This window comes from Genypterus blacodes, unplaced genomic scaffold, assembly GCF_046128005.1.
Source record: "Genypterus blacodes isolate CSIRO-AG114 ecotype Tasmania unplaced genomic scaffold, CSIRO-AGI_Gbla_v1 ptg000021l_1, whole genome shotgun sequence".
Taxonomy (NCBI): domain Eukaryota; kingdom Metazoa; phylum Chordata; class Actinopteri; order Ophidiiformes; family Ophidiidae; genus Genypterus; species Genypterus blacodes.
The window spans coordinates 3,033,927-3,061,031 of record NW_027466834.1 but is presented as its reverse complement, the minus strand read 5'-3'; the positions used below and the strand labels follow the sequence as shown (position 1 = coordinate 3,061,031).

Genomic DNA, 27,105 nt, shown 5'->3' with positions numbered 1-27,105 from the left:
TATCAAGGACGTATAAGTGACGTGGTCCCTGGTGCCATCCATGGAACAACCCCCGTATATGACGCTTTAGGGCATGTTGGTGGTGTACAAGGCAAGAGGCAACTGTAATAGCAACATTTCAGAGGGCAAAGAGACCATGCATCCTTCAATGCTCCGCCTCCAGAATAGATTTGGTGACAAAGAGAACCTTCTCTAAAGCACTGTATACACTCCTCTGAGATATATCCTCAAGGGTATTAGGCAACATGTGTTTGGACACCCTCTGGAATACCTCACCATAACATGGAAATGAAAGTAGGAGCTCCGCTCATACTGCAGGTCCTGCTTAAACTCTTAAAAACAGCTACAAGATGGTGGTGGTGCAGATGATGGACAGGGTGATAGAAATAATGAGCTTCCCTTCATCTTCGTCAGGCTGACGTGCCCTGCCAGGTTGCAACATCAACAAGTGGAGTCAGGCTAAAGACAATAAACAAGTTGGCATATACCTTCCTCAGCCTGTGTTTGCTCAAGGCCAGCTCTACACAGCTTTCAACTGGGGGAAGGTGGTGAAGAGAAGGACATAGCAAACAATATTGTTTATCAGGAGGGCGCATTAATAAAAAATGTCCATCAACCACTTTACTATTCAGGCGTGAGGACGATTGCAACACTAGGATGCTCACTGCGTCATTGGAGCTACAGTACAGCACAATTAAATACTTTTCTATTAAACTGACTATATCCAAGCAGCTTTTTTTCATATTCACAATTAGGGCAGGGGCAACAGGGGGGGGGGGGGGGGATGAAACTAGGGGAAAGTGCTTTTAAAAGTACTCAACCAACCAGTCCTGTCCCAGAATTAGTTCTAAACAGAAGAAGAACCAGATAACAGAAACCGGCCTGCCCTGCACACTAACCAAAAGGCTGATCTCCTAAATATGAGAACATTGGACAAGTTTCAACCTGTCATCTCAGGACATAACATGAAGGCATCATGCCACAACAGAATTAACAAACAAAGAACATTTATTGAAATACCGTTAAAGTGCAGGCTGACAGGGAAGCTGTGGGTTGTCTGCAAACTGGTTATGGCCATGCTTTTATGCAGTCTCTGGCAGGTGTTGCCAATACCATGATTGCCATATCTCAGTGAACTACTCAAAAAACAAGTGAAACAGGCCTTGGACAAAACAGCTGCTATGAACAATTTTTTTGTTACATTTGCGTTTTTCTTTACTTTCTCAGTCTGTTCCATAAGAACATATCAGCTCACACAAAAAGAAAAGAACAAACTGAATACATATGATACTTCCAATTGATTTTAAAGAGTATATTTTAAAATATACACTTAATTACGCCGAACAGTCTATATGAAATATGCTCAATATATCATCGAAATAATAATGGCAGCAAACAATAACAACAATGTTGAGCATGGACACTGAGGTGGATAATTGTGTATTGTATGATTGCATATCAGGTGAGGTGTTATTGTAAACAGAGAGGAGGTGCGTTCATGTGACCTGTTTCTGTTTAGGAGAGGATGCAGTCGAGCTAGCTGCGCTTCTGTCGCGTGCATAAGCGCGTTCACTGGCACCGTGAGCGCGCCGCGGTGCTGACAGTCGCCATTTTATTTTGAAAATCAAACTGATCTGGAGGGACAGCGGACCTTGTCTTTTGTCAGGTTTGGTGTGAGAAACGAGAAGGGATGAACATCTGAATTTCTTTCTTGGAAGCACAGTGAGTTGGATAACACAACGGTCGACGCATTTTGTATATCGTACTCAACTAGCGATTAAGTAGCAAGGTGGATGGTTGTTAGCCACAGCGCGGGGACGTCTATTTGCTGGGAAGCAGCTGTCATATTGGTTCCATCGGAAAAGTACCCATCCGCTATTTTAGCTACGCTGTTTGTACATTTTAGCAGTTCTTTGTGGTAATTGTTGGTAAAAAAGCTGCTTCAAACGATGTTTACACCAGCTCGGCGTTAAAGGTGTGGGTAAGCATCGTTAACGTTACCCGAGTAGTTTACATCTGCCTGTGAGCGATCGGCAATCCCGCGAACTAGTTGGAGTCAACAACTAGAAGCTAGCTAACTGGGCTAATGCTAGGCGAGCTGGCACAATCGCGGAGAGCCCATCCGCAATAATCGCGGCCTTCGTGGCTCTCGGACTCCGTGTGTATCGCGGCCAAAGCAAATAATGTTTTGCGAAACTCTGGTCAGTTTCCTAACTAAACTAGGCGGTTAAAGTACACCGAAGCACGACATTAACGCAGTTTGGCGACGCACACACGCACGCAGGTTGACTCGGGCTCATGTTGGCGTTAAAGCTAGCTTCCCAGTGGTGCTAATTTGCTAGCATAATCGCTTAGCCTACCAGGAGCTAGTAAAACCTTTAAGTTACACGCTGACCAAGAGCCAGTTATAGGACTTAATGAGGATAAGAACTTCGTATTAATTTCTAAATTGTGTCTTGTCAAGTGATTGCTTGGAGCACCATTATTACTTTAATAACACTTTATAAGCTAGCGTACGGGTCTTTTGCCCAATGAGCCTTAGCCAGCGTCACGCTAATGTTATTTTAAGTGTTTTATTCATCGAATTATGATGTTTGTTTTTAACATCGTGAACTATTTAACTTTAAGCCATCCACTGATTATGAATACGATTGGGCTTCAGCAATCCGTGTGCATCGTGCGGGTACTAGCTTTCATTAGCTTGCTCTTTGTTTCAGTAGGTGACTTTTTTTTGCTGACTTTCTCGTTCAGCCATTAATTCCTTTTCCCGCGGCAGACTGAATCATTATGCTTTCCACAAACAATTATGAGCTGGCACAGTGCTCACTAAAGCCATATTGTATTAGATATTAGCTTTAGCTAGGCAAGCTACTCGGCTTTGGGTTTGATTAATCTGAAATCGAGGCCTATACCAGCCTCTGGTTTTTGAAGTTTATTAATGTGCAATATCCCAGTGGAATAGATTACGCAGGCAATCGTGACCAAATGCGAAGATATTTGAGATTATAAATGGCCCTTTATCAGTTTTATTTAACCCGAACTGCACCTCTGTGTCCGTGGGCCTCAAAAGCCTGTCAAAATAATTTGTTGCCATGTATGTTTACGGAAAAGTAAAACTGAAACAGTTTACAGTTTAGTGTACTCCTCCTTCATCTAAAGTGTGCACGTGTATTTCATGAAGTAATTAGACGTCTTAAAAATACTTTCAACCTCTTTGTTTTCTTTTAATTGCAGATGCTGAACTTGATGTTGAACTGAAGGACTCTGCTTAGCACCAGGAGCCACTGATAAAAAAAAGCTCATTTGGAAGTCAATATCTTTCACACCTTTGGGGGGGAGGGGAGCATAAGTAACCTATCACTGAAGTGACTAAAGGGGAATAATGGTGATTTTGCGCCGTGCTCGGCCGCCTGCTTCCGCCCCAACCAGCAATGAATCTTGACTCGCTCTCGCTGGCTTTGTCTCAAATCAGCTATCTGGTGGACAATTTAACGAAGAAAAACTACAGAGCCAGCCAGCAGGAAATACAGCATGTAAGTGGCAGTACTGACTTCCCACAGGCCCAGGTGCTGTGGCATTTGGATATCCTAGTATGTTGTGAATTTTGCCCTGTAATTGCAGATATCACAATCCCTCATAATTTCAATAAAACATTCCATGTGAAAACTGCAGTATGAAATAGGCAGAAAAACACTTTCTAAATATCTTACAATGCATTATAAAACATGGCACTACAGAGTTAGAAGTTGTAGAAACGCATCTACAGTTTTAATTGTCGTCTTGTAAGAGCTGCAGCTCATTCTAGAAAATTTAAGGAATGTGCAAGTTTACGAACTGGTTGGTTGAGATTTGAGTTTGTGTTGCATTGTCTGTCTTTTATTTTCTCATCCTCCTATTCTTACAAATAGGCATATGTTTAGCTGTAAGATGGAAACGCTAACACTTTCATTGTCGTGACATTGGCTACAGTGAGTTGCACCAATGCCTGAGATCTGCTTTATGTGCAGTGTCAATGAAAATCCAATGTGCAGTGTAACGGAAACTTTAGAAAGATCTGCAGTATCTCATGTTGCATAACTGGTGTGTCATTGATTCAGATGATTTGCAACCCTAAACTCACCATTTTTACAAAGGATAGATGCATATTGCCATGTGCTACATGTATTGATAAGTTTGTCTCTTATTCCAGATTGTGAATCGTCACGGTCCTGAGGCAGACAGACATCTACTACGCTGTCTCTTCTCTCATGTGGATTTCAGTGGCGATGGTAAAAGCAGTGGCAAGGACTTTCACCAGGTAATATTTGATTCAAAACACATTGATGGGTTGGAAGTTTATAAGAAGAACTTTTTTTTCTGTCACTGCATGATTTTCCATAAGGTGAAAAGGGCATTTTATGAACAGCATTTGTTATCGTCAGAATTTACTGTTATTATGAGCAACAGGTTGCCAGGCTGAGTGTGTGGAAGCTACATTCATTTAGCAATTTATGTGAATTGGAAATCTTTCATGTTTTTATCAATTCCTGTTTGTGACTTACTGTCCTGTCTTGCTCTTCACCTGGTCTTGTTTTCTTTCCTCCCTTCCTCTCTGCTTTACTTTTCTGCTTGCCCAAGACACAGTTTCTGATCCAGGAGTGTGTGTCTCTGATATCGAAGCCAAACTTTATCTCTACTCTGTGTTACGCCATTGACAATCCGCTGCATTACCAGAAGGTGAGATTATTTTGATTTGTGCTAATTTATTTGCTACAAATAAACTTTGTCATTGTGAAAAGCGTTTGCTGTTACGCTTTAATTTTGAGCTTTTGATGGTATTTTAAAAATTTTGGTCACCTTTCCTATTGGTTATATCTTTTTCAGTTCTGCTAGCATCGCTATCTATACATGTAATATTCAATGCTGTCAGTCAATAAGATCCTTGTTATCTATTTTATATAATGTAAAAAGTGGTTTTATGATGCCTCCTGCATTGTCCTGAGTTCCCTGCTGCTAGGAGTGCTATCTGAAGTGACAGGAAAGAAGGCCAGCACTGTACTTGTTACAATTACAGTCTCTAAACAGTGAACTGAACTCCAAGTGAGCTTTCACTTTTTGAAATATCAATACATTAATGTGGAAAGGTTAAGGATGATGAGGAAGACATATCTAGTTGCATTTTATTGGCAATTTCTAAGGATGTACATATGCTTGTGTGAGCAGCCACTGTAACATGATGCAGTAGGGCAATGTGATCGTGGGCAAACGCTCACAAGATCAAACGTTTCTACAAGTTTGTTGTCAGTGTTTTGTGGTGAGCTTCTATTGTGCCTAGCTGGGCCTTGCTTAAACATGCGTGCATTTTTATTCGACTCAAGCTCACTTCAGTGTTAGTCACAGACAGGCCGTGTATGTAACAGAACACATTTTACTATAATTTCCCCCCAAACACAGAGGTTGATAGTCCTCTGGCTGGATTTATCACGCTGTACCTGGCTTCAACTCTCTTGTCTGTATGTTTGTCCTTAGTATTTTTTTTACTTATTGTTTTTCAGAGTTTAAAGCCATCTGCCCACTTATTTACTCAAGTGAGTAAAGTTCTGAAGCTCAGCAAGGTCCAAGAGGTAAGCCACTTCTCTTTCTTAACCTCAGATCCTTTTCTGTTCATAGCTTATATTTGGTGGTAGTCATACCTGTAAACCTGTCACCTTTTGGTGAATTTTGCTGGTTTGAAAGACCAATTGCGAGTCTTTAAGCTTGTTATTACGTCAGGGCTGTTGTTTACAGTGGGGATTAATGGCGCATGTTTATTAATCCTGCCTTTCATTATTAATGGATGTGTTAAATGTTACTGGTCAATAATCTCATCACAACTATAATTGGAGAGCGCATGTGTGCGTGCGTGTATGTACGGTAAGTCATGAGCACCATTCCTCCATTCGCCTCCAAACTTGCCAGAAACATTGTTCCTGCATTTGCATAGGGTGCTTTGGATTTTGGTTACTTTTTTTATTGCTTTTCAACATTTTCATATATTTAAGTTTGTCAGGGAACAAGTTCAAAATTCTTTCAGTCTTAAGGCAGAAAATGCTTCTGATTTTAAAGGTTTTTCAGCCATTCCCTATTAAAATTCATCCACATTTCCTTCGGGCCTTCATACTTTCAGGTACGGAAACCATTCAAAAAATTCTCAGGAATTCATGCTCCAATCTTTCAGGCACTTCAACATTTGGCAAACCTTTCAGCGTTTACAATCACATTTTCTCCACAAAATGCATTTTTAGTTTGCATTACCAAATTATAGTAATGGTTGCACGGAACAGTTGTTAAACCTGACCGAGCACCCCCCTATTATGACATCACAAATGATGGCACAGTTAGGAATGACACCATGTAGAGCATCATTTCTCCAATTGTCTCCAAACCTGCCCCATACATTATTCAGTGGTCAAACTTCTGAATAGGGAGCTGTTAATTTTCATTTACAATTGCATTTCCAAATTATTGTAGTGGGAGACATGAATGGAACCACACAACTATGTCAGGTGTTAATGACACGAGTTGTTGATGACATCATGTGCCACAATGCAAAGTGCCAGTGATTGGCTTGAGGGAACGAATCTCCACATAAGTCATGTAGAGAAATGCGTTTGCTATGGTTTATATACATTTATGATATATTAAGTACTCATTAAAAAAAGTAATCTTGTGTTAATTGTTTTGAGAGTGCAGTGCAGCACATATTCATGTCTGTTACCATGAGACCAAAATTAGGAACTGTGTGGCAAACTTCTATTGTTATCTTTAACACCATTAGTAAAGCGGGACGAGGTATGTAAACATTGAATGATTTAATTTCTCCTTTGTGATCGAATGAGTTGCCAACAATAACTCCCCCATACCTAATGTCTACCTATTTAAAAAAAAAAAAAAAGAAAGAAAGAAACCTCTGTACACCTCCTCCAGGCTCTGCCTCTTGGCACCTATGTCCTGTCGTTGAACGTGAACTTAGGTTCCCAACACTTACTCTTGTTGTTGCCGGACTAGATCTGCGCTTGTATAGTATTCAAATCACACATGTACATCGTTTTGGATAAATGCGTCTGCCAAGTGACTAAATGTAAATGTAATGTAAATGAATGCGCACTACTATTGGTGTACTTGTCACAGTGTGAAATTTAAGTGTATGTGAGTGAAAGGGAAAGAGTAATAAAGTGAAAACCAGCAAAGCATGTGATTAGAACTCTGCGTCTTGCCAATTATTCAAAAACATTGCATCAGACCAAAGGCCTGGTGTTGCAAAACAAACGTCTGTTGCTCTGAAAATACATACGTTGAGTTGGAGTTCATTGACTGGCAGTTCTAACAGTTTCAAGCACTTGATGACCACATGGACAATTGTTTCTCATATTGCTGTTTTATGTATGAACCGGCATTACCATTATGTATTCTTGCTTCTACAATGATCTGTTCAATGTCTGCATATATCTGAAAAAATTTCAAATGTCATATCTACGTGTCATTTTTTCCTAGGTGATATTTGGTCTTGCTTTGCTCAACTCCAGTAACGCAGACCTTCGAGGTTTTGGTGAGTGATAATAAAATCAGATTTATACATAACCAATAGTTTTTATATTAGTAATATCAGTCGTTTTTAAATAGTTTAAAGTTGTAAAAATCCCCAGAAAACATGACATCTGTTTTTCAATTGGACACTTCTTTCCTTTACACATGAGCTTTTTACAATATGCATTTAGAGGACAGAGTTTAGGACAAAACTGTATTTCTGATATTCACTCGGCAGCGCTGAGAACATGCAGAAAAGGCGTTAGTGTTTTATGTTTTTTTTTTTGTTTTTTTTTAACTTCCTCAGCTGCACAGTTTATCAAGCAGAAGCTCCCAGACCTCCTGCGATCATACGTTGACGCAGATCTTGGCGGAAGCCAAGAAGGTGGCTTCCAGGACATTGCCATAGAGGTCTTGCACCTACTTCTCTCCCATCTACTATTTGGCCAGAAGGGAGCGAGTGGGGTGGGGCAAGAGCAGATTGACGCCTTCCTTAAGACACTTTGCCGAGGTATGTCTGATCATTTCACCAGAATCAGCCTTGTATCTATCACATTTATATGTCCTCATGTAATAAGGTATTGAGATCATGTTATTGCAAGGTATACATGCTCCCACCACACTCTCTCCAGTCTGCCACATGGTCTGGTTCATATTGTGATCAGCTAAGACTTGAAGTAAACGGGGATGTTTCACTGGATGATGGACAGTGACGACACGCATTTAAAATTATTAGTTGCTTTAGAAACGCATCTAGATCTCAAGGTTGATGTAAGATTTGAAAGTAAATTCGGTCATCAAATGTCATAATCCAGATATTGTAATTGGTTACAGAGAACACCAAAGTAATGCGAGGTGTAAAAGGTGTGTAGTGCACAAATTTGGTAGGCCCATGCTGTAAATGTATCCACGGTGAAACCTATTTTCAGTCCGGAAAGAAGTTATGCAAAGCCCTGACAGGAAATGTGACAATATTTAATTTGTATATGTGTTTTAGATTTCCCCCAGGAGCGCTGCCCTGTGGTGCTTGCACCACTGCTGTACCCTGAAAAACGGGACATTCTCATGGACAGGATCCTGCCAGACTCGGGGGAGTTAGCCAAGACCATGATGGAGAGTTCTCTAGCAGACTTCATACAAGAAGTTGGTTATGGCTTTTGTGCAAGGTAAGTTCCCCTTTTGAATTTAGTTGCGTTTTCATTCACAAGAAATGCTTTTCGACAACTGAGACACAAGGGATACAAATACCCCAGGTGCCACATATTTCCCACTTTCCACTATACCTTTTTAGTATGGCACAAGTCTTCATGTGCAGGCCAAGTGTCACTTTTTTCAAAAACTCTACAAGTAATGGAAGACAACAGAACATATAATTCATCATAAAATAAGATAGGTTAACTATAATTGGAGGATTTGTTGGCTGCACAGTTCCATTTATGATCAGATTTAATATGGATGATTATTTTGTACAAAACACTGTACTGTGTGTCTTTGCTCCTCACAGTCTGGATGAGTGCAGAAACATAATCGTTCAGTATGGGGTGAGAGAGGTGACAGCCAGCCAGGTAGCCAGGGTCCTGGGAATGATGGCTCGTACCCACTCTGGCCTGGCTGATGGCATCCCATTACAGGTGAGCCTCTAATGTTGCTGCCTAAACTCTATGATGGAACAGTATGGCTTGATTTGAGTGGTTTGAATGAAGTTTATTTTGCTGCAGTAGATGGCGTTGTTAAGCCAATCCTGGAGAATGTGTAGGTATCTAAATAGTTTGTCTGAAACGATTTCTTCTTTTCTCCACAGTCCATCTCTGCTCCAGGAAGTGGTATCTGGAGTGATGGTAAAGACAAGAACGATGGCTCGCAGGCGCACACGTGGAACGTTGAAGTTCTTATCGATGTGGTTAAAGAAGTGGTATGTCAATCATCATCATTTTATCTATTATTTGAAGTGTCTATCTGAATCCTGATTTTGCCAAGTATTTATTTTTTATCTTGGACAACACACCACTACATGTAAGCGTTTGAATCGCAGTAGTGTTTGACATTCTCTTCATTCTCTTTGCTGGATTTCTTTGTCTGTACCCTAGAATCCCAATCTGAACTTCAAAGAGGTGACCTACGAGTTGGATCACCCAGGCTTTATGATACGAGACAGCAAAGGCCTGCAAATCGTGGTGTATGGCATTCAAAGGGGTTTGGGCATGGAGGTGTTCCCTGTTGATCTCATCTGTCGACCATGGAAACATGCAGAGGGACAGGTAACTGAACAATATAGGCTCAGCGACGCTGATACCAATTCTTGAAGCTTCTATGTCACTTGCATATGACCATGTTTTTAAATGTCGAATTCTTCTGTCTTTCCTCAGTTGTCATTCATTCAGCACTCCCTGATGAGCCCTGAAGTGTTTTGCTTCGCTGACTACCCTTGCCACACAGTGGCCATTGATATCCTTAAGGCCCCTCCAGAGGATGACAACAGGGAAATTGCTACGTGGTATGGAACCTGTAGTTTGATCTAGAACAGGGGTGGGCACACTTTATGGTTCAGGGGCCACAATGATTTTGAAATTTGACAGACGGGCCGGGCCAGGGTAAACTTACGTACATTTCCTGTAAAAGCTATTGCATACATCATTGAATGCACTTTTTGTCCTTTATTTTTATATAGTTTCTATATTGCCAACATGCAAACATGTTCAACATGCTGTTATTATACGGTGGGAATACAGAGACGTTAATGTCTACAGAATGGCAAGTTTATTCCCTATTTATACAGCTAAGCCCAGGTTGGGAGCGCACCCGAAACTACACGAGACTCGCTGAATTTTCACTCATGCAACTGAATCCCTCCCTGCCCAACAATTCCCAAATCCCCAAAAAATCCCAAAGACAATCTTTGTTGCTCAGGAAAATCATCAGCTTTCCCATTGAAAAATGTGCTAATCTTTGAGCTCCCACGCTCATAGACCTAACTAAACCAGCAGACATTTGAGTGGTAAAGCAGGTCCTGGTGATCCGCATCAGTTTCCTCAAGGAACTTAATAAACTGACGACGCTGAAGTCCCCTTGCTGGCTTCGCTACACGATAAAGCTGCAATACCAATTTGCACAGGGCTTCCTCATGGATTATCCAATGTAGGAATATTACATCCAACTCAGTTTTCCTCTTTCACCTTATCCTGGATCGGCTTAAGGAGGCTGGTATTTTTTCTTGTTAAATTCGGCGATCCGTCCATATTTGACCAATATTTGACAGGCCGTGTTAAAAAGAGCAACAGGCTGCATGTGGCCCGCGGGCAATAGTTTGCCCACCCCTGATCTAGAAACATGTTGCAAGGGCTGTTTTGAAACTTGCTTACTTGTTCCTCTCTTGCATTCAGTTGTATGCCATTTAGCCTGTGTAATTGAGTGTTTATTCACTCTAGGTTACAGAGAATAAATGGTTTGCACAGTTTCTCATGGTGGCCTGTTTACTCTTTTCAGGAAAAGTCTCGACCTTGTTGAGAGCCTTCTCAGGCTGTCTGAGGTGGGCCAGTATGAGCAGGTGAAGCAGCTGTTTAACTTTCCAACCAAGCACTGCCCAGACATGTTGGTCCTGGCATTACTGCAGATCTCCACCTCCTGGCACACACTGCGCCATGAGCTCATCTCTACCCTCATGCCAATCTTCTTAGGCAATCATCCAAACTCTGCCATTATCCTGCACTACGCCTGGCATGGACAGGTTGGTCCAACATTCAGATGCTGATATTATTTGTGTATGGACAGTTTATTTTGCTCAGGTGTTTTCTTGTTTGATATGGTAAAGGTGCTATGTCTGTTTTCTTCAGAATTTAGTTTTTTAGCTTTTACCTCAAATATACAGAATGTTTCACATACTAAAGAAACATGTTTTTGCTGTTTTCAGGGCCAATCTCCCTCAATCCGGCAACTAATTATGCACTCGATGGCTGAGTGGTATATGAGAGGGGAACAGTATGACCAGGCCAAACTGTCTCGCATCCTGGACGTGGCCCAGGACTTGAAGGTTTGTAGAATTGTTTTGTTAGTTTTTGAGACTTTAACCTTGTGGCAATAAGTGTAAGGTTGAAAAAATGGAGAAAAGTGAAAAGATTTTCCCTACAAGTTGTACTTGCTATTGATACGTTGCTAGTTAACCAAAGGTAGAATATTGGTGGCAGTAATTGTTTTGATGGTCACTAAGTTACTGTATTCTTCCTCTCTAGTCTCTATCGATGCTGCTGAATGGTACTCCATTTGCCTTTGTTATTGACCTCGCTGCACTTGCCTCTCGCCGTGAATACCTCAAACTTGACAAATGGCTGACTGACAAAATCAGAGAGCATGGGGTGAGTCCTGAAATTGATTCCAGACAGATTTTTCCCTGGACAAATGTACAGTATTCAGTGCATATATATATAAATTGTAATATATTCATATTGTGTCTGTGTGTTAGGAACCCTTTATCCAGGCCTGTGTGACATTCCTGAAGAGACGCTGTCCATCCATCATGGGGGGTCTTGCTCCAGACAAGGATCAGCCCAAAAGTGCTCAGCTGCCTCCAGAGACCTTGGCCACCATGCTGGCCTGCTTGCAGTCTTGTGCTGCGTAAAAGACTTTCTAACTCACAATTGCATTATTAAAACATACGCTGTTGCTGCATTGTTGGTGATAACCGCATTTAATTTAAAACACCTCTTCCTCTTTTCCAGGAGTGTGTCCCAGGAACTGTCGGAGACGATACTGACGATGGTTGCCAACTGCAGCAACGTAATGAACAAAGCCCGTCAACCGCCACCAGGGGTGATGCCGAAAGGACGTGCCCCAAGTACCAGCAGCCTGGATGCAATCTCGCCTGTACAGGTATCTTCACGTGAAAGCCGCAATCGTGCTTGTGTCCTGCCAGTAACTTTTCGTGGTAAAAGAATATCGATTTGGACCTGGATATGGATTTTTTTTGCTGGAGTATCTCACTTTTGTATCACCGTCTGTTTGTCATGCTTTCTTTCTCTTTTTTTAAGATGGACCCTCTGTCTGCCATGGGTTCCTTGAATCTAGGCACCACAGCCACCTCCCATACTCAGAGTATGCAAGGTTTCCCTTCCTCACTGAGTTCAGCTTTCAGTAATCCACAATCCCCTGCTAAAGCTTTCTCACCACTCACCAACCCCAACCCAAGCACACCATTTGGGGGCATTGCTAGTCTCTCTTCGCAGCTCCCTGGTATGGACTCTGGTACTATACAATTTTATTATTTTTTTCATTGTAGTCCCTTTTTGTCATCCGTTATCATGTAAGATAATCATAGCTAGTGAACCTATTTCTTGCTAGTAAGTGTTTTTTGTGATGCTATTCTTTTCAACCTTTTTAATACTTAGAATTTTATTTGTCTTATACTTGAACTTTGGAAATTGACGTTTTAACACCATAAAGTATCTGTTTAATGACAGCTGCTTGCTTTTGTGCTATTCTCAGGTCCTCTGGGTTCAGGCATCGGTTCAGGTATCGGTTCTAGCATTGGTTCAAGCTTGGGTATGCCAGCAGGGAGCAGTGATCCATTTGGCACCAGGAAGATGAGCACACCAGGCCTAAACCCATCTACCTTTCAGCAGAGTAAGATGACGGCCAGTGGGTGGTGGTGGGGGTGTGACTGAGAGCCCTGCGCTGCTCTGCACTGTAGTTCCTCTGCAATCCCATCATTGTCTTGGTTTACAAATTATTCTGTAACATCTGGGTGTGCTACTCAATATCACTTATAAGGCAGGACTTGCTTGTTTTACAAACATCTTGACAAGTTATGCCTTACATAACATTTGGTAACAATTACATTTATCAACCCTCGAATTTCATACAACATATAAAATGTTTTTATGGTGGAGGAAATACAGACCAGTCTGGCATTCTTTCCACTTCAGTTGTCGTACATTTATATTTTCAAGAGTTGCCAATAGGGCTAACCTGATTTGTTGGTCCTCTTGATTGCAGTTTTATTCAGAAATGCGTTGATCATTCACAAAATTCATCCAACATTTCACTTGGTACTGAAAAAATCCTTTCTTTTCTCTCAGCTGACCTTTCTCAGGTGTGGCCAGAGGCAAACCAGCACTTTAGTAAGGAGATCGACGACGAAGCAAACAGCTACTTCCAGCGCATCTACAACCACCCACCTCACCCGACTATGTCTGTGGATGAAGTATGTAGCTACATTAAGAACTTGCTTTCAGCCAAAAACAGAATTGCCTTAATCAGAATGAGACATGCTGTATTGACAGTATTGGCCTGCATATTCTCAACTATCTTACGACTTTCTTTAAGGTTCTGGAGATGCTACAGCGCTTCAAGGATTCAACCATCAAGAGGGAGCGAGAGGTTTTCAACTGTATGTTGCGGAACTTGTTTGAGGAGTACCGATTCTTTCCGCAGTACCCAGACAAGGAGCTGCACATCACTGCATGCCTTTTTGGTGGCATTATTGAGAAGGGGCTTGTTACTTACATGGCTCTGGGCTTGGCTCTCAGATACGTTCTTGAAGCCTTAAGGAAACCTTATGGATCCAAAATGTATTACTTTGGAATTGCTGCGCTCGACAGGTTCAAAAACAGGTAATGGAATTGATTGTTGTTTAAAATAAGAATTTTCTTTTTCATTTGTTAATGCAAGCTAATAACTCATATCTGTGACATTTTTAGACTGAAGGACTATCCACAGTATTGTCAACACTTGGCTTCAATTAGCCACTTCTTGCAATTCCCCCACCATTTACAAGAGGTAAAAGGATTTCTTGTATTGTCATTTTTTTTTGGACTAGTGAATTCGTCTTCTGCCCCAGCTATGGCTAAAAGCAAACAATCCTGCTCACAGAAAAATTATGTCTCTCGCTCTGTGTCTTCCATATCCTGTGTGTACAGTATATTGAGTATGGCCAACAGTCACGGGACCCTCCAGTGAAGATGCAAGGCTCCATCACCACTCCTGGCAGCCTGGCTCTGGCACAGGTCCAGGCCCAGTCACAGCAACCTGGTGTTCCCAAGGCCCCCCAGCCAGGTCAGCCTAGTACTCTTGTAACCACCGCTACTACAACAACCACAGCAACCAAGACGGCCACCATCACAAGACCGACACCCAGCACCTTTAAGAAGGATGTGCCTGTGAGTCTGGATTTATTGCTCCATTCAGTTCTTTTGTTGTTGTTTGTTATTCAAAACCTGATACTATTCACAAATGGCCCTGTTCTTATCTGCAGCCCTCCATAAACACTACCAACATTGACACCCTGCTGGTAGCTACTGACCAAACAGAAAGGATTGTAGAGCCTCCAGAGAATGTCCAGGAGAAGATTGCTTTCATTTTCAACAATCTTTCTCAGTCCAACATGACACAGAAGGTAAATTTAAAACTTTGCTGCTCTTGAACTGCAGTGGTGATAAAGCTGTCGAATTGTTTTTAAAAATTATTTGTTGCCATCAGGTTGAAGAGCTTAAAGAGACTGTGAAGGAGGAGTTCATGCCCTGGGTGTCCCAGTACTTGGTGATGAAGCGCGTCAGCATTGAGCCCAATTTCCACAGTCTGTACTCCAACTTTCTGGACACTCTGAAAAACCCAGAGTTTGTTAAGATGGTCCTCATCGAGACTTACAGAAATATCAAGGTAAACATTGTGCTGAGATGGGAACTTTAGACCTTGATTGCAGTTGGCAGCAAACTGAAGTAACCTTGGTAATTTTTTCAACATCATGCATCAGTTTACATAAAAAACTCCAATTCCCTTCTGTTCCATGTCTCCTTGAAAACTAGGTTCTCTTGACCTCTGACAAGGCTGCCGCCAATTTCTCAGATCGCTCTCTGCTGAAGAACCTTGGCCACTGGCTGGGCATGATCACACTGGCCAAAAACAAGCCTATCCTCTATACAGTAGGTGTTCGCAATTGGAATTATTTGATTGTATTCTAGGTTTCCTATAGGCACTTTTAATCAGTCGTTTTCTTAACTTGTTTTCCCCAAGGACCTGGAAGTGAAGTCTCTGCTACTAGAAGCTTATGTGAAAGGCCAGCAGGAGCTTTTGTATGTGGTGCCGTTCGTGGCCAAAGTCCTAGAGTCCAGTTTGCGGAGCATGGTGAGCAATGTTGGTGTAGTCTTCTGGACAGATATCGCAAACATGTTGACATTTTATAAAAACCCACTTGACACAGCGCTGTATAAGATAAAAATATGTGCTTGTATTACATTTTAGAACAAATACCTTGTGGAATAGTTGAGTAATGTCCATATTTAAACTGTAAATATAATTGGAGTATGTCAGATCCTGCCCTGTCTTGAATTGCAAAGTAAAAAAAAAAAGTACTATCTAAGTTGTATCTGGTTTATCTAATGTCTTTCTGTTTCTTCATAACTTTGCTTACCATTGTTTTGTGCATTTCTTGATGCTACAGGTGTTCAGGCCTCAGAACCCATGGACCATGGCCATCATGAATGTTCTTGCTGAACTCCATCAGGAACACGATCTCAAGGTAGGTGTTTTACAGCATTTGTGAACACCCTTCAGCAGGTACTATTTGTATTTATTTTGTACAAAAAGTAGTCTGTTTCAAGTTTGTCAATTGCACAGCAAAACACAAGGTTGTTCTGTACATTGAAATGCCTTGTGACATGGCAACAGCATATTGAAATTGAAAAAACTCGGCATTAAAGAAAAATGAGTCAAAGTGCAGAATAGACTGAATAACAGCAGATTGAAAATATAAACTATTACAAATAAATATGTGATAAGTAGTGCATCATAAGGGACAGTTGGGTAGGGATATAGTCGCTTAAACTAATAAAGTTACATTTCTGGTAAATTAAGTAGAATTAAAACAAAAAAGGATGTTGTACAAAGCTACACAATTAAATAGTGAGGACAAGAGACTAATCTGAAATTCTTTCCTGCAGCTTAACCTAAAGTTTGAGATTGAGGTTCTATGTAAGAACTTGTCTCTGGACATCAACGACCTGAAGCCAGGAACCCTGCTGAAGGATAAGGACAAGCTAAAGTGTCTGGAGGAGCAGCTGTCGGCACCAAAGAAGGAAGCAAAGCCTCCAGAGGAGATGCTTCCTGTTTCTACCACAGGTGGGTGCTCAATATCAGGCCTTCTGTATTCTGTATTTACATGTTTCTTATTTGAGCTAAGTTTGACTAAGGATCATTTCTCATCAGTTTAGTGTTGTGTTGTTAACTGTCTTGCCAGTCTGTCTCTCTAGTTGATCATTTTATGTGCTTTTCCATTATCAAATATATTGTGAACTTGCCAAACTTGCTATACTTGCTGTTTATTGTGCCTGCTTGCTCATCTTTCTTCGGGATTTTAATCAAAATACCGTTATGTCCCCCAACAGACTTTGTTCCATTTGCAGCTGCACCCTCAACCCCTGCAGCCACCACCACCACTTCCACAACCACTGGCCCTCCCACCCCACAGTTCAGTTACCATGACATCAATGTGTATTCTTTGGCAGGCCTGGGCCCACACATCAACATAAATGTCAATGTAAGTGTCTGACATGGGTTTTGTTAATGACATTGATGATCCAGTTCAATGTTGGAGATGTAGCTAGTTCATTCAGTTGGAAACCAAAGTCCTCTAATTATATGCATATTACATGTCTTCAGGCAATATCAATTTCTATTGAAGGTTTTTGTTGTCATTTTGTCATGTTTCAGCTTCTACAACAAAATAGTTCTACTTCTCCTTTCATGCACATGCAGATACACAGTATGCTTTGGCTAGTGTTTTATTCTTTTTTTTTTGCATTTTATATTTCCTTTCACACTTTTCTCCTGTTTTCTTTTCTTGCCTCTGTAGATCCCTCTACTTCAGGCCCACCCTCAGCTGAAGCAGTGTGTACGGCAATCAGTGGAGCGTGCTGTGCAGGAGCTGGTGCACCCTGTGGTTGATCGTTCTATAAAAATTGCCATGACGACATGTGAGCAGATCATAAGGAAAGACTTTGCCCTGGATTCAGAGGAGTCTCGCATGCGTGTGGCTGCCCACCATATGATGAGGAACCTGACTGCTGGCATGGCCATGATCACTTGCCGTGAGCCACTGCTCATGAGTATTGCCACCAACCTGAAGAACAGCTTTGCTGCTGCACTCAGGGTATGCTCAGCTAAATCATAGCTTGTGGCCTCTAAGTGTTGACTGCATGGGAGGCTGCTCCCTTTGATGTAATGATCCCCGCCACTAATGTCTTTGGACCTGAAGACACTTGTATGTAACCTCAAGGGGTAAAAAGGCAGAGGCACTTTGTCACCCAGCAAATGCCATATCATGTAATTAGTGAAGCAGCTATTCATAATTTCTTTTAGTAAGATGATCTCAAAAGGTAGTTAAGAATTTTCAGTGGATTGATTTCCAGACAGAACCCTGAATAAACTATTGAAGAGAGCCAGGGGTGGGCAAACTACTGCCCGTGGGCCACGTGCGCCCCGTTGCGCCTTTTAATGCAGCCCGTCAAATATTGGTACAAATATGGACGGATCGCCGAATTTAACAGGAAAAAATACCGGCCTGCTTAAACCGATCCAGTATAAGGTGAAAAGAGCAAACCTCCGAGCTGGATGTAATAGTACATACTTTTTCTGCAGGAAGAAACATGTCTCGGTGTGTGTGTGGACGAGAGAGTGAGTCCGGTAGTACGTAGATCGTTGGCGGGAGCAATGTTACGGTTACGAGTTGCGTATGAACATGCAAATGTACAGTGTGCCAGAGACTGGTGAAAATAAAGCTGCCACTGTGGAGTTACGGAGCATCAACTTCGGCCCTGGAGGAAACATATCTCCTGCTCTCCTCGACCTCGGTCTGGGACCTGAGCAGGAAAATGTTAACATAATGCTAGACTAGCGTGTGAAGCGTCGCCGATCAAAAACAACAAGCCAGGCTGACGAGTCTCAGTAAAAACAGAGAGTCAAACCTGATAACAGAGGATACAAACGCATGGAGCAATAATGTTATCTGGTCTTCATTCTCCTGCTGTTTTGCCTCATTCATTTGCGTTGTTACGCCCCCCCTGTGCAAGTTGGTATTGCAGCTTTATCATGTAGTGAAGCCGGTCGTGAACTTTAAATTCACAACTGGCTTTGAGTTCACGACCGAAAATTAAGCTCTTTGAGGAAACTGATGCTGATCAACAGGACCTGCTTTACCACTCAAATGTCCGCTGGTTAAGTTAAGTCTATGAGTGTGGGAGCTCAAAGGGGAGATTAGCTCATTTTTGGAGTCAATCGGGAAAGCTGATTTTCCTTAGCTGAGCAACAAAGATTGGCTTTGTGATTTTGCTTTTTCTTTTGCTGTGGACGTATTGACACACATGAATGAGCTGAACGTGAAATACAAGGGAAAGATCAATACAATACAGATATTATATCAAAGTAAAAGGAAGAAGTGAGCATTTGGGGAATGTATGCAATAGCTTTTACAGGAAATGTATAAGTTCACACTTGCCTGGCCCGTCTATAAAATTTAAAAATTATTGTGGCCAACAGCCAAAAAGTTTGCCCACCCATCGTCTAGACCATAGAACTCTTGTGATGCTGACACATCAAACTTAACTACTCATCCCATTTCCACATGCTTTATGTGATTACTACTTTTTAACTAAAACCGTTTCTTCCTTAGGCACCAACTCCACAACAGAGGGAAATGATGGAGGAGGCTGCAGCTAGAATTGCTCAAGACAACGGCGAACTGGCTTGCTGCTTTATTCAGAAAACGGCTGTAGAGAAGGCTGGCCCCGAAATGGACAAGAGACTAGCCACGGTGAGTTTTTTCTTCCTTTTCTAACCTCTGGAGTAAAACCTGATAGATGAATGTAATCATTAGTCTCTGGACTGCTTCACCACTTTAAAGGTCTGTTCACACAACTAAACACTAGTGCTGGGTGACGATAAAAAAAGAAAAAATTCAATTATGAGTAGTGTATTGCACACTTTTATTTTAAAAGTACTGCAGTATGAACCAAAGTGCAATAACGTTTGGTTGCAAACACTTATAATAAGTGAGTAAATAAAGAAGTTGCTTTTTAACAGCAGTATTCCTTTAACACAGTAGCAGTTAAAATATTTATATTATTAAATCATGTATTAAGTGTGTGTGTGTATGGTTTAAAGTGGCCCACAGCGTTTCTGCATTTAGCCAGGACATTGTCAAACACACTGTTCTACAGATGCTATGACAGAACGCTGGACACTGTTGCGACACAGGGGACATGTTCAAAAGGAAGCAGGTCTAGAGAAGGCTGGCATCCCTCCAGCTACCAGCCCATCTTCCATTTTTTTGGTCCTCCTGTGACTCAAATCGGCGAAGCGGTCATATTTCTTGCAATATCTGCGCTAAGTGTGCAGACTTTATTTGAAACTTTCCACTGCTGTGCAACATTAGAATGCTCTGCGCACGTTTCAGCAAAATGTCTTCTGTTCTCATTCCCGTCAGAGCAGTGAGTGCAGCTCCCACTGTTCATGATTACTTTTAGCGATAAAATAACTGTCGGGATAATTGATTTATGTGTTAATGCAATAATAACACTTTAACTTGCCCAGCACTACTAAACACCCTACGTTGCACTAAATATAAGCAACCTTGCGTGTATTGTTTCAAAAGTGAAGGGGCTCAGCACATCTCATACTCCTAAACATGTCAGTTAATGAAATGGATGATGCAGTCAGAAGCCTAATGACTTGGTATCAAACCAACTATGGCACCCATTCTTTTTTCACACAGTAATTATAAAGTCTGGCTTTCTTACAGGAGTTTGAGTTGAGGAAGCATGCGCGCCAGGAGGGACGACGTTACTGTGACCCAGTCGTTCTGACATACCAGGCTGAACGTATGCCTGAGCAGATAAGACTGAAGGTAAGAACATGCACCTGGCATTAAGAATTTCATACTTTTGCTGCAAAATGTACATTGTTCCAGTTCATATTCTGTATTGTTTGCTCGGATAGCAACATGTTGTAGTTATGAAATTTTTTGTACTATGCTTGGAGAAATTGTGTCAGTGCAGTTGATGCAAACTAGACGGACACTAGTGCCTACACACTGCAATGTGATGTTTATGGTGTTTTTAAAGGTCAGCTTCCCTGACTTTGCACAGCCTCTCTACAGGCAGGAAAGGGATAATACTGTTTTTATATGTGTGTATTTTACCTGTGTAATAAAGAATAAATGTGTTTGTGCAGGTGGGAGGAGTGGACCCTAAACAACTGGCTGTATATGAGGAGTTTGCCAGAAATGTTCCAGGCTTCTTACCCAGCAATGATCAGTCTCAACCCACTGGCTTCTTGGCTCAACCCATGAAGGTGAATCTCTTCTTGATGCCCCACAAACCAGTTTAACCTCAACTCATCTAGAATGTTAAACATTTTTGGAATGTAGCTTTTCCAGTAACTACTACCAAGGAATTCACTGATACACATTTAATGCTGCATGAATTTAATTTGAATAGTAATTTGATTGTTGGAATAGATGTACTGCTCCTTTTATTAAAACAGACCTTAATTCCATGTCTCTGTCAACAGCAGCAGGCATGGGCTACTGATGATGTTGCGCAGATCTACGATAAATGCATGGCCGACTTGGAGCAGCACCTACATACCATCCCTCAAGCACTCGCCATGAACCCCCTGACACAGGCCCTGCGCAGCCTGCTCGAGGCTGTGGCCTTGGCTCGGAACTCCAGAGATGGCATCGCTGCACTAGGCCTACTGCAGAAGGTAGAGAACTGACTCGCAGTACTACATCACTGGATTAACGGAACACACATTTGTAACAGTTGTGCATGCTGCATGGCAGAGATGATGGGCCTTTACATTGGGTGTCCAGGGTTTTATGTTTTGAATAATTGTGAAGTCATCAGTCTGACATCCGGCATTTCCACAGTACATATTTGTGTTGCAATTTACAAGTAATTTGCATTACTTTTATTCAATGTATTCTGAACTAGAAAAATGTGATGGTACCAAACTACATGACCCAACAAACTACATGATGGTACCAAACTACATGATGTGGCCAAAACAATCGTAACATGGTCACTAATACAGGAAGCTTTTACCTTTTTAACCATTGATGGGCTTCACTAAGTTGTCACAATCTTCTAGGCAGTGGAGGGTCTCCTGGATGCAACAAGCGGGGCCGATGCAGACTTGTTGCTGCGCTACAGGGAGTGCCATCTACTGGTGCTTAAAGCCCTACAGGATGGACGTGCCTATGGACCACAGTGGTGCAACAAGCAGATCACCAGGTGAGTCATGGCACATTTGATATCAAGCCTTTATTTGACATGGTGGTGTTTTGAGAATTTGCTATCTCATATTTAAGCCATCATTGTATCTAAAATGTCTCTATTTTTCATGGTTATAGGTGTTTGATTGAGTGCCGTGATGAGTACAAATACAATGTTGAGGCAGTGGAGCTTCTCATTCGAAATCATCTGGTCAATATGCAGCAGTATGACCTGCACTTGGCACAGGTACACAGCATTTGACTCATAGCAGTCACATTCACACCAGACAAATGCTGCATGTTCAAATATTCCCCTTGTGAATGTGGAATTAGACACATTTCTCTTCATCAATTGTGTGTCTCTGGGTTAGAAAAGTTATGCTCCAGGCTAACATGTTTTGTTTCTTTTTTCTTTTAGTCAATGGAGAATGGATTGCACTACATGGCAGTTGCCTTTGCGATGCAGTTGGTGAAACTGCTGTTGGTGGATGAGCGCAGTGTCAGCCATGTCACTGAGGCAGACCTCTTCCACACAATTGAGACATTGATGAGGACCTGTGCACACTCCAGAGCCAATGCTCCTGAGGGGTAAAAAGAAACTAATGTCTTGACTCTTAAGTGTAAAATGTTAGTCTTACTCAGCCACCATATTGGAAGACATTTTTAATTTATTTTAAAATTCATTTTAGCATCTATGCAGAGACAACATTGGTGGAAAATATTAATATGCAGGATTTAGTGGTATGTCTTTGTGATAACTATTATAATAACTAAGCCTGTCATAAGTTTCTGGTTCTAAATCCTTACATTTTAAACATTGCTTCTGTTCTCTTTATAAAAAATATATCTGACACTGATCTAACATACTGTGCAATTTCTGCTGATAATATGTCTGTAATTTGGCAGCATGTGCATGAACCCTTTTTTTACTATTTGCATTTGTTTAAGAATGGACTCTCTTCTCCCCAGTCTTCCCCAGCTGATGGATGTTGTTCGCTCCAACTATGAAGCCATGATTGACCGAGCCCATGGTGGACCAAACTTCATGATGCACTCTGGCATCTCTCAGGCGTCTGAATATGATGATCCACCAGGCCTGAGGGAGAAGGCGGAGTACTTACTGAGGGAATGGGTCAACCTGTATCACTCAGCTGCTGCTGGCAGGGACAGCACCAAGGCTTTCTCTGCCTTTGTTGGCCAGGTAAACAGGGCTGTCTTAGCATTTTGGTAGTGTACATGCTAAAGATCTCTATTCCTGTTTTTCCTAATGTGTCCCCTCTTTTCCTACAGATGCACCAGCAAGGCATCTTGAAGACTGATGACCTGATCACCCGGTTTTTCCGTCTGTGCACAGAAATGTGCGTTGAGATAAGTTATCGGGCTCAGGCCGAGCAGCAGCACAACCCTGCAGCCAGTGCAGCTATTATTAGAGCCAAGTGCTACCACAACCTGGATGCCTTTGTCAGGCTCATAGCCCTGCTGGTGAAACACTCTGGAGAGGCCACCAACACGGTTACAAAGATCAACCTTCTCAACAAGGTACGGCATCATGAAAACAAATGTGTTGAAGCTGTGTTGTCTGTGACACAGCAGAAGAGTAAACCATTAGCAGCAGATTTAGTAGTATGACCACATGTTTGTAACACACACTCTGTCTCTAGGTCCTCGGTATCGTAGTCGGTGTGCTGATCCAGGACCACGATGTCCGCCAGACAGAATTCCAGCAGCTACCTTACCACCGCATTTTCATCATGCTACTTTTGGAGCTCAACGCACCTGAACATGTACTGGAGACCATCAACTTCCAGACACTCACAGCCTTCTGGTATGAGAATGACAAAAGCTAAGCAAGTGGTGATAAACTCTGTCACATTTGATGCACTGGAAATGATTTTGTCTAGCTTTGGATTGAGTTCGTCTTTTTTCTTTTCTCAACAGCAATACCTTCCACATCCTGAGACCCACCAAGGCACCAGGCTTTGTGTACGCCTGGTTGGAACTCATCTCCCATCGCATCTTCATTGCCAGAATGCTGGCGCACACACCCCAGCAGAAGGTGTGAAATCACAATATATTATTCCCACCTAGTATGGAATTATATACCTTAAGTTCGTTCGTGTTGGCATTTTATTACACAGGTTGCCATTTTCCCCATACGTGTTTTTGACTGTTGGTGGCTGATGTCTCTCTCTCTCTCTCTCTCAAACCCTTCAGGGTTGGCCAATGTACGCTCAGCTGCTGATTGACCTCTTCAAGTATCTGGCCCCTTTCTTGAGGAATGTTGAGCTCAACAAACCTATGCAAATCCTCTACAAGGTGATCTTTCCGTATTTCAATACTATCGTTTTAATTGGCAAAAATGTATTTCCCTATTAAGTGCAGATGATGCAGCTTAAAATGTTTTCTGTACAAAGCATCTAACCAAGCTGTTTGTTCCATCTGTTTTTCAGGGCACTCTGCGAGTGCTTCTGGTCCTGCTGCATGACTTCCCAGAGTTCCTGTGTGACTACCACTATGGCTTCTGTGACGTTATCCCACCAAATTGCATCCAGCTCCGCAACCTTATCCTTAGTGCCTTTCCACGCAACATGAGGCTCCCTGACCCTTTCACACCCAACCTCAAGGTAGACAGACACACATGCAACTCATTGGTTTACCACTTATAAACGGGTGTAAAACTCTTATCTCAAACAGAGTAGGTCAGTGTTTTAAGTACTGAGGTTTTTTATTATTCAGTATGAAATGTCTATTTTCCCATTTTAAAACCATATATTACTTCAACAAGTGATTAAAAACAATGTAAGTCAATGTTTTATGTGGCAATGTGTTAAGTTCTGTTTGCATTCTGTTCTGTTGTGTTCTGTTTGAACTTCATTTTGTGTTTCTACAAGATCTGATCCATTTCTGTCCTACATCTAAACTCCAAACTGCAGGTGGACATGCTGAGTGAGATCAACATCGCTCCTCGTATCCTCACCAACTTTACAGGTGTCATGCCTTCCCAGTTCAAGAAGGATCTAGACTCGTATCTGAAGACGCGTTCACCAGTCACGTTCCTGTCAGAACTACGCAGCAATCTGCAGGTAATGGCACACACGGCTACAGGCACCTTGCTCACCTTAGCCATAAATAAACTTAATACTAAGGTATATAATATCTGTGTTCCATGTAGGTGGGCCAGCACCAGGGCTTTTGTACACTAAAATTGGAATAATACTATCTGGAATAATTAATTCATGTTTTAACAAATCCTTTTTGTTTGTGTCCCAGGTGTCTAACGAACCAGGAAACCGCTACAACATCCAGCTTATCAATGCCTTGGTGTTGTATGTAGGCACACAGGCCATCGCTCACATTCACAACAAGGGCAGCACTCCCTCTATGAGCACCATCACTCACTCTGCACACATGGACATCTTCCAGAATCTGGCTGTGGATCTGGACACAGAGGGTAAGTTGGAAGCATATTGACGATCTCAGCTCTTCTTCAAACGTGAAAGCGTGTTGATGCGAGTCGGCGCAGAGCACACTGATGAGGTTGTTGCCTTCCTGTTTTCTTTAGGGCGGTACCTGTTCCTGAATGCGATAGCCAATCAGCTACGCTATCCCAACAGCCACACCCACTACTTCAGCTGCACCATGCTTTATCTGTTTGCTGAGGCCAACACAGAGGCCATCCAGGAGCAGATCACCAGGTGAGTGTGTGTTAAATGCCATGCAGTGCTGCTGTACAATGCTTAAAATTGTTGTTGGCTAATTCTTTCTCTCCTCACAGGGTTCTGTTAGAAAGGCTGATAGTGAACAGGCCTCACCCTTGGGGGCTCCTCATCACCTTCATTGAGTTGATCAAAAATCCTGCCTTCAAATTCTGGAGCCATGACTTTGTGCACTGTGCCCCTGAGATTGAAAAGTAGGTTATTTTTTTGGTCGTATGAGCTTAAATCCTTGCATTCCTTCATTTTGCATTATGCATGCAGTTTACAGACACCAAATGCAAAATATCCCAGGAAATAACTTACATACTTGTACATAATGTATTGACACACTCACTTACTTACAGACTGCCCATATTTGGCTGTAAATATATCCAGCACTGACTCCAGATAAATGTTCACTTGACTCTTTTAATTGTAGGTTGCTTTGTGTCTGTGTCCCTTTTTGTTTGCAATCCAAGTTGATTCCTTTCAAATCATCAACCTGCACATGTTCTCGCTTTAAAATGTAATTTTTTTCATAACCGATTTTGATATTAGATTGTTACAGCTCCTGTCCTCTTTCAAGCAAACACAAAACCGTTTCCTCCTCTTTCCCCCGTTTCCCAGGTTGTTCCAGTCAGTAGCCCAGTGTTGTATGGGACAGAAGCAGGCCCAGCAGGTGATGGAAGGCACTGGTGCCAGCTAGCCTGTCCACGCCAGCTTGTAGCCTTTGGGAGAGATGCTGCGGCCTTGACCCATTTCCCCACCACCACCTACACTCACCTCCCTTTTACTGTTGGCACTGGATAAACTGGCAACCACACTCACTTTAAATGTGGATGAAAGGACTACTGTTTACGGATCTAAAGAGCTTGATTTTTGTTGATCCCTTTGTGGCTGAGTTGATTGGGACATACTGTTTAATATACTTTTTTTGATGATGTAAATATTGGGGGAGGGGAGGGAGTATAGATAAGTGGAGAGCAATGCACATGTCCAATAAAATGTATGATGACATGTAAAAACATCTATACATATTTTCACTCACTACCAAAGTCCTTGGTTTGCTTCACACCCACAGAATCCCCCTTTTCCTGACTTTTTTTTGCTTTCAGAGGCTGAATGGTAGATGATTGAAGGAAAACAAGCTACTTTCATTTGATTCCTTCATCCCCGAGTGGGACAGGAAGCTGTTTTTGGTCTGCCAGGTGGGTGGGTCTACTCCTGGAGACGAGATGGTGAAGTCCATTTCAAACGTCTCTCCCTGGCACTTGTAAAATTGTGCAAAGTTAGGATGGTGATATCGTATGAAATTTGTACAAAGATCCAAATTGAAGAACAATAGAAGGACCAATACAGCCCATTTTGTAACATTTTGAATGTTTTGTAAATGTATTGGTCCGTGTGTTGTATTTTGTAGTCCTTTCTAGTTTGCCTTTAGTTCTTGCTACTTAACTGCAGTATGCATACATACAGGAAATAAAGCATTTCAATTGCAAAGAAACTGTTTATTTACTTTCATTTTATTTTGCTGATTAAGCATCGGTTTGATATACTATGCATTATGGGAAGGATTTTATTAATTGATGCTTGGGCTGTCCATCTTCT

General features: G+C 41.9%; 1 protein-coding gene across 13 annotated transcripts; it reads left to right on the top strand.

The window, feature by feature from the left end:
* Positions 1-1,586: 1,586 nt before the first annotated feature.
* cnot1 (CCR4-NOT transcription complex, subunit 1) lies at positions 1,587-26,855 on the top strand. 13 transcript variants are annotated; one of them, XM_076142455.1, is made up of 49 exons: positions 1,587-1,722; positions 3,235-3,533; positions 4,190-4,297; positions 4,624-4,716; positions 5,535-5,603; positions 7,513-7,567; positions 7,853-8,056; positions 8,543-8,711; positions 9,050-9,176; positions 9,347-9,457; positions 9,633-9,803; positions 9,912-10,039; positions 11,029-11,269; positions 11,453-11,572; positions 11,772-11,894; positions 12,002-12,153; positions 12,258-12,408; positions 12,567-12,768; positions 13,021-13,158; positions 13,614-13,738; positions 13,861-14,147; positions 14,235-14,313; positions 14,454-14,693; positions 14,789-14,929; positions 15,013-15,192; positions 15,339-15,455; positions 15,547-15,657; positions 15,974-16,051; positions 16,473-16,650; positions 16,917-17,068; positions 17,384-17,680; positions 19,199-19,339; positions 20,327-20,431; positions 20,758-20,877; positions 21,100-21,291; positions 21,679-21,821; positions 21,941-22,049; positions 22,221-22,390; positions 22,772-23,003; positions 23,093-23,341; positions 23,464-23,627; positions 23,741-23,858; positions 24,017-24,118; positions 24,253-24,426; positions 24,736-24,885; positions 25,073-25,253; positions 25,365-25,497; positions 25,578-25,712; positions 26,125-26,855. In XM_076142455.1, exons 2-49 carry the CDS (start codon positions 3,432-3,434, stop codon positions 26,201-26,203), a joined length of 7,146 nt encoding a protein of 2,381 aa, XP_075998570.1. In that variant the 5' UTR covers positions 1,587-1,722; positions 3,235-3,431; the 3' UTR covers positions 26,204-26,855. The 13 variants fall into 13 exon arrangements, with proteins under 13 accessions (XP_075998570.1, XP_075998567.1, XP_075998561.1 ...); XM_076142452.1 differs by having other exon boundaries at positions 21,097-21,291; positions 22,751-23,003; XM_076142446.1 differs by having other exon boundaries at positions 12,567-12,780; positions 14,445-14,693; positions 21,097-21,291; positions 22,751-23,003.
* Positions 26,856-27,105: the final 250 nt, after the last annotated feature.